Consider the following 12505-nt stretch of genomic DNA (forward strand, 5'->3'; position numbering starts at 1 on the left):
AAATTATGTTTTTCATTAAAAGTGTCTTGAGTCAATAAGTATTCAACACCTTTGTTATGGCAAGCCTAAATAAGTTCAGGGGTAAACATTTGCTTAACAAGTCACATAATAAGTTGCATGGACTCACTTTGCGTACAATAATAGTGTCTAACATGATTTTTGAATGACTACCTCATCTCTGTACCCCACACATACAATTATCTGTAAGGTCCCTCAGTGAGCAATGAATTCAAACACAGATTCAACCACAAAGCAGGGAGGTTTTCCAATACTTTGCGAAGAAGGGCACCTATTGGTAGATGAGTAAAACAAAAAAGCAGACACCCTTTGAGCATGGTGATGTTATTATTTATACTATGGATGGTGTATCAACACACCCAGACACTACAAAGATACCGGGGTCCTTCCTACCTCAGTTGCAAGAGAGGAAGGAAACCGCTCAGGGATTTCATCATGAAGCCAATAGTGACTTTAAACAGTTACGCAGTTATTAAATGGCCGTGATAGAAAACTGAGGATGAATCAACAACATTGTAGTTACTACACAATACTAACCCAACTGACAAAGGGAAAATAAGAAAGCCTGTGCAGAAAAAAAATATTCCAAAACATGCATCCTGTCTGCAACAAGGCACTAAATTAATACTGCACAAAATGTGGCAAAGCAATTGACCTTGTCCTGAATACAAAAAGTGTTATGTTTGGGGCAAATCCAATACAACTGTCACACCCTGACCTTAGAGAGCTTTTTATGTCTCTATTTTGGTTTGGTCAGGGTGTGATTTGTGTGGGCATTCTATGTTTTGTATTTCTTTGTTTTGGCCAGGTATGGTTCTCTATCAGGGACAGCTGACTATCGTTGTCTCTGATTGGGAACCATACTTAGGTAGCTTTTCCCCACCTATGCTTTGTGGGTAGTTATTTTCTGTTTAGTATTTTCTGCACCTGACAGGACTGTTTCGGTTTCGTTTATTCTCTTTGTTATTTTGTTAGAGTGTTCAGTTTTAAAATAAAAAGTCATGAACACTTACCACGCTGCGCTTTGGTCCAATTCCTCCTCTTCAGACGACAACTCCCGTTACAACACATTACTGAGTATCACTCTCCATATTTTCAAGCATAGTGGTTGCTGCCTCATGTTACGGATATGCCTGTAATTGTTAAGGACTGGAGAGTTTTTCAGGATAAAAAATAAATGGAATGGAGCTAAGCAGAGGCAAAATTCTAGAGGAAAACCTGGTTCAGTCTACTTTCCACTAGACTCTGGAAGATAAATTCACCTTTCAGCAGGACAATAACCTAAACACGAGGCCAAATATACACTGGAGTTGCTTACCAGGAAGACAGTGAATGTTCCTGAGTGTTTGGGATGCTGGTTTTCTAGGCAGAATTCCTCTGTCCAGTGTCTGTGTTCTTTTGGCCATCTTAATATTTTATTTTTATTGGCCAGTCTGAGATATGGCTTTTTCTTTGCAACTCTGCCTAGAAGGCCAGCATCCTGGAGCATCCGCCTCTTCACTGTTGACGTTGAGACTGGTGTTTTGCGAGTACCATTTAATGAAGCTGCCAGTTGAGGACTTGTAAGGCGTCTGTTTCTCAAACAAGACACGCCAATGTACTTGTCCTCTTGCTCAGTTGTGCACTGGGGCCTCCCACTCCTCTTTCTATTCTGGTTAGAGCCAGTTTGCATTGTTCTGTGAAGGGAATTAGTACACAGCTTTTGTATGAGATCTTCAGTTTCTTGGCAATTTCTCGCATGGAATAGCCTTCATTTCTCAGAAGAAGAATAGACTGATGAGTTTCAGAAGAAAGAAAGGCCATTTTGAGCCTGTAATCGAACCCACAAATGCTGACGCTCCAGATACTCAACTAGTCTAAAGGCCAGTTTTATTACTTCTTTAATCAAAACAAGTTTTCAGCTGTGCTAACATAATTGCAAAAGGGTTCTCTAATGATCAATCAGTCTTTTAAAATTATAAATTTGGATTAGCTAACACAATGTACCATTGGAACACAGGAGTGATGGTTGCTGATAATGGGCCTCTGTACGCATATGTAGATATTCCATAGAAAACAAGCTGTTTCCAGCTACAATAGTAATTTACAACATTAACAATGTCTACACTGTATTTCTGATCAATTTAATGTTATTTAATGGACAAAAAAAAGGTGATTTTCCTTTAAAAACAAGGATATTTCTAAGGGACCCCAAACCTTTAAACGGTGGTGTATACATTGGTCGTGTAAACATTTTTTTTCAGATGTTATAGCATGTGCAGCAAAATGCTCCTGTTTCTAGCTTAAGCTACAACTGTGCAGTAATACCTATCAATACAAAACAAGAAATTAAGAAATAGAACAAGCATTTTAATATTAATTTACCAAAGGCAGAGAAATACAAAAAAGTGAGCTTTGTGCAAAAACAGAGACTTTGTGGAAGCTTCTGATGGCTGTGGAAGTGTTGTTGTAAGCCAGGCTTGCCTGCACCAGTTTGGTGCCGGTTGTGGTGGGGGTGAAAGAAACCTTTCTCTCAATGGTCTGTCCTGGCTGCAGGAGGCACACCCTACGAGGAACAAAATAGTATTAGAGAATAAACCAGGATGTCACGATAAGATCTTTGAGCTCCCCTATCCTTCCACTGTTGCTAAGACCCTATAGATGGGTAAACTGACAACTTCCTGAAAACGATGTGTCCGCTTCCATATGGCAGAAGTCAGCGTGTTCTGGTTAACCAGTTTTCTAGTAAGAATGACCAGAAACTGCCATGTGGAGAATCGGAAATGGCTCGTTTCCATCTTGTTTTTGATCATATGTCTTGTTTTGAGGTGTTCTGACTGATTTCATGTCAATGCAAATATCAAATCAAATCAAATCAAATGTATTTATATAGCCCTTCGTACATCAGCTGATATCTCAAAGTGCTGTACAGAAACCCAGCCTAAAACCCCAAACAGCAAGCAATGCAGGTGTAGAAGCACGGTGGCTAGGAAAAACTCCCTAGAAAGGCCAATACCTAGGAAGAAACCTAGAGAGGAACCAGGCTATGTGGGGTGGCCAGTCCTCTTCTGGCTGTGCCGGGTGGAGATTATAACAGAACATGGCCAAGATGTTCAAATGTTCATAAATGACCAGCATGGTCGAATAATAAGGCAGAACAGTTGAAACTGGAGCAGCAGCACAGTCAGGTGGAAGTTGAAACTGGAGCAGCAGCATGGCCAGGTGGACTGGGGACAGCAAGGAGTCATCATGTCAGGTAGTCCTGGGGCATGGTCCTAGGGCTCAGGTCAGTTGAAACTGGAACAGCAGCATGGCCAGGTGGACTGGGGACAGCAAGGAGTCATCATGTCAGGTAGTCCTGGGGCATGGTCCTAGGGCTCAGGTCCTCCGAGAGAGAGAAAGAAAGAGAGAAGGAGAGAATTAGAGAACGCACACTTAGATTCACACAGGACACCGAATAGGACAGGAGAAGTACTCCAGATATAACAAACTGACCCCAGCCCCCCGACACATAAACTACTGCAGCATAAATACTGGAGGCTGAGACAGGAGGGGTCAGGAGACACTGTGGCCCCATCCGAGGACACCCCCGGACAGGGCCAAACAGGAAGGATATAACCCCACCCACTTTGCCAAAGCACAGCCCCCACACCAAATATGGCAAAAAGATTTGCTAGCTTGCTAACCAACAACTGCAACAATGTATTCGAGAGAGAGGTGCTCATTGTGCGAATGTATTTATGTTTTCAATAAACATTGGAGACGAAAAATAGCTTACGTGTTCTCAACAATTCACCCCAACCCTGTTTGTTTTTTCCCATAGTTGCGCTCACGTCGGTTTTGTTGCCAAACAACCACCCTGTCTATACCAGTACATATCTTTTGCATGGTGTCGTCTTACAGTCTGAGACAGGCATTACAACCTGTGTGACCTTTTCGGTGAGAGGTCAGATCTCATGATGCAACCACTTACATTCCGTTCCATGAAACTGACAATCAAGAAGAGCATACCTGGTGAATATCAAGACCACATTCTTTCCTCAAGCCACAGGAACAACAGGTTTTCCTTTGTCATTCAAACAAAGAAAGTGTTAAATGTGTTCCATATAGCTCAGCCAGAGCTTATTTGTTTTTAATCGGAATAGTTTAGAATATAATCAGTCTTTTGGTTTTCCGGTGGACGGTACGGCACTGGCCGTACCGTACAGGGCTGAAATTGGATCGGGCCCAGAGCTTTAAGATGTCTGTGCTGTCCGTCCATTGCACCATATTTAAAGTTTCCTGACCAGTTCCCCTTCAAGACACCTCGATCCTCTTCACAATTGACCTGGTTATAAACAGTTATAAACACAGACACTAAACAAAGAAAATAGGAGGGCATCACACAAAGTCATTGTGAGTGTGTGTGTCATAGACAGAGGGTGGTGTGGTGAGAACACACTCAGGTATTTTGAACATAACTTGACTAGTATCTGCGGATATTTGAGGTCTTGTAACTATCGAAGTGCATAACAGTTTACACACCACGGCACACACAACTCTGCTGATGTAGACAGGGTCTGCACGGAGGAGGTCATCTCCCTGCTTGTCTTTGCTGTGCTGTGGGCTGACCTGGAGGATGTTATGGCAAATCTCCAGTATCCCTTGTTCATACTACATACAGAAGGAAGAGGAGATGGTGGGGATCGGGTTACTACTGTAGGTTCCTCAAGGAGACACAATGATTAACAATAAATTAAGGTTGCTTTTCTTTGCAGCTACTTACCTGGCCAAATGACCATGGTCTTGATATGACATTGTGAGGAGTGCCCATGGACAAAAATCCTAAGTCATTTTTAACGTACTCATCTCTCTGGTCTTCAAAAGGGATGTACACTGTATCATCTGAAAAATACAAAATCACAGTAAATGATGATAACAGTAGTGGTCATCACCATCACCATCATATGAACCTACACTGAAGCCAGGGGTTGCACAGCAGGACAAAGCTTCCTATGGCGAAGCTGCGTTGCCCATCAAGACACACAATGTGGACTTGGAGGTCGTAGAGTCCCACAGGAGCCTTAGCAGGGGAACAGACGTGGACAGTAACCGACTGAGAATGCCTCTCCCCTGGGTGGATATGGCCACTCCACCGAGAAATAGACTCATCCTTTGACAACATGACAGGGATTTCAACAGACAGCCCACCTATACAGCAGAACATTCAGGAAAGGTGAGAAATAGCCACAGGCAATAACCAGCAGAAAAAATATTTTCATCATATGTCCTGAACAGCTTTTAACAGAGAGGCGATAACAAATAACTGCTAGGAAAAGCGTAAAGAGTTCACATCAAATATTGGCCTGTAGCCTACCCAGCAGGGCAGTAAAGATGAGTGTCTTCATCTGTGGGTTGAACACTCTTCCATGTAACAGCATGGTGACTTTGAAAGGCCTCCCGCGCCGTACCACCAGGTGCCTGGAGCTCAGGCCCAGTGTCTGGTGGGCCGTGTGGTTGTCATGGACTTCCAGATTGACATGCTTCAGCCTCAGATCTGCTCATAGGAATAAACAGAGTGACACCAAGAAGATGAAGCACACAGACAAACCGTTTCTCTTATCAAACAGCATAGACACTCTGCAAGAAAACACACAGCTGGAGGGCGATGTGAGAGGGGTATGGGACTGTATATTTGCAAGTGAAACAGAGTGTGTCCGTGTTTGTGGGAGAAAGATTATAGGCCACACTACACTGCACTTTTGATAGCTATTCCAACTCAAGACATCTTGTGACAAATGTCACATACTTCTCTGAAAACCTTTAGCTGCCTATAATTATAAAGAGCATTTAATGAATAACCTTCAGGCCTGTCGGAATAGTTTCTAGTGTTGTTAATTTATTAGCATCTCTCAATAAGAAGAGACAAGTGATGTTACCTCAAATAACAGCTGATACCTCACATTTTCTTTTCATGTATTTTTTTAACCAGTTGCTCAACCATACTGTTGCTGAATGGCTATGACAACATTGTGTGACAGGAATGCAGTACAGCCCTATTTAACAAGGGATTGTGTGTATCTGTCTGTGCTGTGTGCAATCGGAATCAAAGGACAGTAGTGTTGCTCCTACAATATGCCATTGCCAGCCCAATATCCTTGTAACAATTACATTGAATTGTAATCTCATGGATTTGTTATTTGTATATTGCCAAATGCTAATAGGTGAAATAAAACAATGGCATAACAATGACATACAGAAAATATATGACTAAATATTCAAAAGCATGGTTCCCTCATTGAACAGAATTTAACAGACTCAAAAGAGAATTAAACACAAAGCATGGATTTATGAGGATACATTTGATAAAGCACACCACACTATCAATATATGCATTTATTTATCTACTTTACACTAACGTTTCTGAACATATGAGAAAGACAAGTAGTATAGATGCACAGCAGGAAAATCAAAGGCAGAGTGTATTCAAGGTTTAAAGTAACTGTCCAGTGAAAATCTCACTTTTAAAAGTTAATGGTCTGTTAACTCAAACCTAAATAATGCTGTTGACTCGTCCTATACTCGTATTTGTGGCCAAAGCATAAATGGGAGAAAAATAACACTTCAAAAAAACAACTTCAAACTTGTATCTCGAAGAGAACGTTTAAAAAAATACTATGAGCTGGCCAATCAGCAGCCGACTTGCATTGTTAATGACCGGTATGCATCCACACCATTCTGTTGGGGTACGCCTACACCAATCCAACACAGAAAATATGCTTTTTGACACTAATTTAGCATTTCTTGAAAGGAAAACTATTTAACTTATATTGTAAGTAATAGGTAATATTTCATAGAAATTTGGAAACACTGGACAGTTAGTTTATAAATGCTTCAACATTTTGTAATTTCCACTTAATGTCAGATGTGATTTGCCCTAATGAAAAATGTATCCTCTATAAAAATGTTGATGAATTATAAACCACATTTCCTGTTGCTGCAGGATTATTTTCCTGTTGTGAGAAACTGATCAAACAGACCAGTTTGCTGCTGGTGTGTATGTCTTAATTCCCCTCGTTGTTTGAAAGTTCCAGGGACAGACTGCTCATCCTAGAGTGAGAACCGGTCTGTGATGAGAGAGAACTATGTGCCAAGACACTGTAGGCAAATGAGACATGACCTGCTACAATCTTGGGAGGGGACAATGGCGGGGGGCCAACATAGCATAGCATAGCATAGCATAACATAAATTAACAGGTACTGCACATCCCCTCATACAGACAAACATCTTAATCAACTCTTAAGAGACATTGTTCCACTAGAAAATGAACAGTCAACTGATGATTGACTCATTGCTCAAGGCCTTGTGTTACTGATGTACATTTATGACAAGCCATATAGGAATGCTTGGAACGTACAGTCTCATCAGTACCTCTGCTTTGCCTCACTGAACTTCAGTCATGTTTTAGTTGACATACCTATTCTCTGCAGAACTTGCTTTTAACACATTTTGTAGGGTCAAATCAAAATGTTTTTATTATGCTTGAAACCATTTGTTAGATTGTTACAAGTAATTACTTTTACCACGGAATTTGTGGCAAAAATGTTAATCTTGTAACATTGTTATAAAACAAAGCACAGAACATTGTAATTTTGACTGCAGCTCAGTTTCCTTGTTTCCCTTGCACGTTGTTAGCACAGTGGCTGAATTTTCAAGAACAGTAGCCTGACTGCCCCCCAAAATAGTAATCCACAACGTGCGGTTAAGAAATTCAAATCAAACACTTTCATAAACACCTCAACTTTACACACAGCATAACACCTGAATTCAATCCATCCACCAGACATCCTGATTGTTTTGTTTGTTTTTATAAGGCACTACATGAGTCTTGCAGAAAAGAGTTGTGATGAGGTTCATGATGACAAAAAACAAAATACCTCACATTAAAAAAATTACTATTAGTTCAGCTGCCATTTCAAGAGAATCAAATTGAAGGCTGAGACAGTCCGACCATTAATGTGTGTGTGCCTTGTAATTAGCTTATGGGAGTGTTTGTAATAGGCACCCAAAGGTCAGAGAAATAAATAACACCTTGAGGGGAAATAAAACAATCTTGGAAATATAAACAGAGCATACCAAACATTAGGAACACCTTCCTAAATTTGCTTTAACCTGGATTCACCTGTCACGGAAAAAGCAGGTGCTCTCAAATGTTTTGTGCACTCAGTGTATATCCTCCCATTACCATTTGCCAACATACTGCACAACTTTATAAAATGCATCTGAACTCCAACTCTTACTGTAAAAGTCACTGTTCCTTACACCTGAGACTATGGCTAAAATGTCTACTATAACAAATTCATTATTAGCATTACATGCTAATATTCCAGCTGATAATCACATCCATATCCCACAAATACACCTGCAAACCAAAAAGAAAAAAAAGAAGCTGTACAAAAACATGATTTGTATATAAATAAATTAAATAGCCAACTAAAACTAAATTATTTTGCTAAGCAACTTAAGTGCTAGTACAGTCTGTGCTGTACAATTCTGTATTTTAACCACTTGGGTATGCTTCTTTGTTCTGAGATGGTATGGGGTGTTCCCATAGAAACAGAACCTCATTCTAGTTCTTTGGGTTTTCCTTTCCACCACATTGTCAGAACTCCAGTGGGGTCAGGTCCCCAAAGTCACAGTCAAACAGTTCGCTGATGCCCTCGTGCTCCTCTAGACCAAAGTGGTAGTCTTGGCTCTGTGGAGGTGACAGGTTGATGAAGCCATCCAGTGGGTTCCCAAAGCACTCCCCACCGAGGAAGTCAGAGGACGGCAGGGGTGAAAGGTCAAAGTCCGGCAGCACTCCCAGGTTGGGGAACGGGTCGCCTTCCAGGAATGCTTCTGAAAGACAGAAGGGAATGCACTTTTAGTGACCACAGCAAATAGCCATTGGGGAATGTTAATGTATTTCTTGGAGAAATCTCAGACATTCCTGAATCTCAGGGTGACAGTGTGACACTAGTGAGAGCAGCTTACCCGCTTCACGACATAATGGCAGAGGGGAGGAGTTCTGTTGGGACGCAGCTGTTGATGTCATTTCCTGTGTGGTGCTGCACTGTGGTTGTTCTGCATCCTGGGGCATTGTCTGGTCTGTGGCTTTAGTTGGGCTGATGCCTGTCACTGGGCTGCAGACACCAGAACTGTCCTCTGGACACAGGAAGACGTCGATGGGACCCTGAGTGCTCTTCAGGGAGACCTGATAGCCCTGCCAGAAGATGACAAAAGAATAACAGAAGAGAAATCAACAGTTGTGGTTGAAGTTTAAACCACATTAACTGGAATACAGTATTTGGTCCAGAAAAAGAGTCTTGAGCAAGCATCCATTGTTATTTTACCCTCCCACATACCTCACTGGGCTCTGAGACTTGCATCTGGGTCTCTGGAGGGGCTCTGATTACCATCACCAGCTGGTCAGGAGAGTCAAAAGACTTCCGCAGATCCTGGCACATCACATAACCCAGCGTGCCATTATGTTAAAGAAAACGGCCCTATAATGCATATTCAAACACATACAGTAAAACAATTATGTAAAAGACAAAAGGATATTTCTTGTTCTGGGTATCCTCAGTGAGGAGTCTCAGCTGAAGGTTACACTTGGTAATGAGCTCGTCCAGTTTCTCCTCCGCCTGTGTGAAGTCAGAGACCTCTTTCTGTAGGTCCTGGTAACGGGAAACAGACGCTTCATCAATACGGTTCCCCCTGTGACCAACAGAATGACCTCATAGTTAGGATAATGGGAAAAAGTGTTTCTAAAACAAATATCCTGTGAAATCATTGATGTATGCATTGACTCATATCTGTAGAGGCCAGCACAATAAGGATTGTAAGTGTAATCGATGTGAAATGGCTAGCTAGTTAGCAGTGGTGTACGCTAATAGCGTTTCAATTGGTGACGTCACTTGCTCTGAGATATTGAAGTTGTTCCCCTTGCTCTGCAAAAGCCGCAGCCAGAAAGACCAGAACACATATTGTCATACTGCATGTACAGTACAAGAGTTCAGACTTACAGCCATTGTATGTTGTTCTTTGATTTCTTGGAGATGAGCTGGATACCCTCCAGGACATTGGTGATGTCATAGATGCGCCTCTTCTGCACTTCCAGGACCTGCGAGGCCCAGTTGAGGTCCACCACCCCGTCAGGAGACTGGGCTAGCAGGTCCAAGAAGCGCTTGGTGGTCAGGTTCAGAGACGTGTCATAGCGAGACTTCTCTGTTGAAGGCTTTGGAACTGAGAGAGAAAGGGAGACAGGTAATAAATACAAGTATTTTCATTCCTTTGGCCAAAATGATAATAGTTATAACTGAATTATCATTAATAGTTATATTTAAGTTGTGAATGTAAAACAGGGTGTCTTGTACCTCTAGGAGGTGCTGGTGTGGATGTTGGGGCTCTCCCAAGAGAAGGGGGGCGAGAGGTGCTCACATATTGGTGATCACTGTCCAAGTCCAGCTTCCTCTTCACCTGAAACACAATTTATAAAAAAGGGGGGGGGCAAGGTCAAATGTTAGTATAGATGCACACAGATAAGTATTTCTCACACAGACACACTTTCTGTAGTCAGTGTACAGGGATAACTTCATCCTAGTCACACTCCGGCCAACACCCATATCAAAATGGTCAGTTAACTACCGGTGGTCGTCCCAGAGTTGGCCGTCGCTGGTCCTGGACCACATCTGCAGGGCCTTGGGGGGTGGCGAACAGAAGGATCTCTCCAGTGTTGCTGGGGACTGCAGAGTTGAAGCCCACATTGCTGGGAGTGGAGATTATGACTATTTGGTGGTCCTCTGAGAGGCCAATACTCCCAGCATTCAGAAGAGACTCAAAGTCTACCAATAGATCCTCCGACGTCTGACCTGATAGGAGCGTTTCTGACATTGCACACACAACTGGGGTGCTCTAGTCCCCTAGATCGTGTTGGGCAGAATTCAAGTCCAATGGCTTGGTATGGTAGTATTAGCACCTTTTGACATATGTCATCTCTAATGTATGTGCATAATAGTGTAAATGTATTGAAAGAGTTGGCTTTCAAATACTGAGGTTAAACATGTCTAATATTAACAGTATCTTGCTGACAATCAAGCTCCAACAAAGCTGACTCATTCGAAAATGTATGGTCAAAGGTCAAATATAGGGCGTGATTCCTACAAATTAGCCAGCTATAAAATAACGTTGAGATAGTGGTTGAGGTTTCTGACAGCTTCAGTCTAATATACAGTAGTTAGTCTGAAACCATACAATACAGCAACACTTATGGTATATTGATAGTTGAAAAAAGTGTAATAAACCAGCACCAAGGTCAGCTAGCGTGCTAACTTGCTGCGAAGTTTTTCTAACTAACGTTAGGTATTTTCATCTTTCCAGTGACTGCGGGGAGGCCACATATAGCAACTCCTTCCCTTTGTCCATTGTCGTTAGCGAACTAGTTATTTACTGTAGCTAACGTTGATTTACATCAACGTTAGTTTGGAGCAAATTGTAAACATAATGATAATAATTTGCTTACTGTGTTGCTAGCGAACAGAGTTAATTGAATACTGTATCCAACGACCTAGAAAAGTTGAGCGAGTTAGTTAACTAGCTGGCTTGCTAGTATTGTTAGCCAAGAAATTGGGTTGTGTTCGCTTCAGGGTTAACTTTGAACACAACTCAGTTTCATACGAAGCTCCCAAGCAAAACATCAGCTACAACAAGTCAACAATCTAAATACTTATTACACTTCCTAACAAAATTGCACTACCCAGAACGTCTAGTTTCCCTTGGAAGAATAAATAACCTGATTTATATAATGCGTTCTTTCAAAATGACACAATTTGGGCAAGTTAGCATGCTAGCGAGATACAGTACTAGCAAACTCAGTTCTTCACCCACTCGTTTTGGTCAACACACCCAGGAAGCAATACCGCAAAACTGAAATAATGACAAATATTCACCCAAAAAATCTACATATCCGATCAACGAATCATATGGATCGTTTCAATGAACACCTTGACTATAATCCGTGCACAAAATGTATCATCTGAGCCCCAAATCAACTATGATATTTTGTGCTATTATCCCAGCTGATCAGAACAAGAGTTGAGGTTTACCCGCCAAATCCTTTAGCCGCGAAACTGGCATGTGCAAGGAATATCACGATTTCAATTGGCTGAGTGAAATGCGCCCCGCTAAAGTCAGACTTGTCATTGGTTCAATGAAGTGCCACTCTCTGTGATACCACGCTTTTCGTTGTTTTGAATGGGAAAATATGTTTTTGTCAGATAAAATGTAAGAAAGTGTATATTAGACTATATCCTAACTCATTTGATTCACTTTATTATTTGGTAACTATTTTGTGATGCAAATCAAGAGGGGTGCAGGAGTTACCGCCGAGTTACCATAGCCATTAACATCTGACTTGGGATCAGCCTGTCCTACCCAATCCCAAAGTAAAAAGACAAGACAAATTCTGTTGGAACTGGTCCTGAAACAGCT

At 41.6% G+C, this 12505-nt stretch overlaps 1 protein-coding gene across 1 annotated transcript; it reads right to left on the bottom strand.

The window, feature by feature from the left end:
• Positions 1 to 6302: 6302 nt before the first annotated feature.
• Positions 6303 to 12134, bottom strand: e2f1 (E2F transcription factor 1). The gene is made up of 7 exons (XM_020459743.2): positions 10664 to 12134; positions 10393 to 10495; positions 10042 to 10261; positions 9581 to 9733; positions 9382 to 9496; positions 9011 to 9239; positions 6303 to 8875 (listed from the first exon to the last, which is right to left on the bottom strand). Exons 1-7 carry the CDS (start codon positions 10907 to 10909, stop codon positions 8640 to 8642), a joined length of 1302 nt encoding a protein of 433 aa, XP_020315332.1. The 5' UTR covers positions 10910 to 12134; the 3' UTR covers positions 6303 to 8639.
• Positions 12135 to 12505: the final 371 nt, after the last annotated feature.

This window comes from Oncorhynchus kisutch, linkage group LG24 (assembly GCF_002021735.2).
Source record: "Oncorhynchus kisutch isolate 150728-3 linkage group LG24, Okis_V2, whole genome shotgun sequence".
Lineage (NCBI taxonomy): Eukaryota > Metazoa > Chordata > Actinopteri > Salmoniformes > Salmonidae > Oncorhynchus > Oncorhynchus kisutch.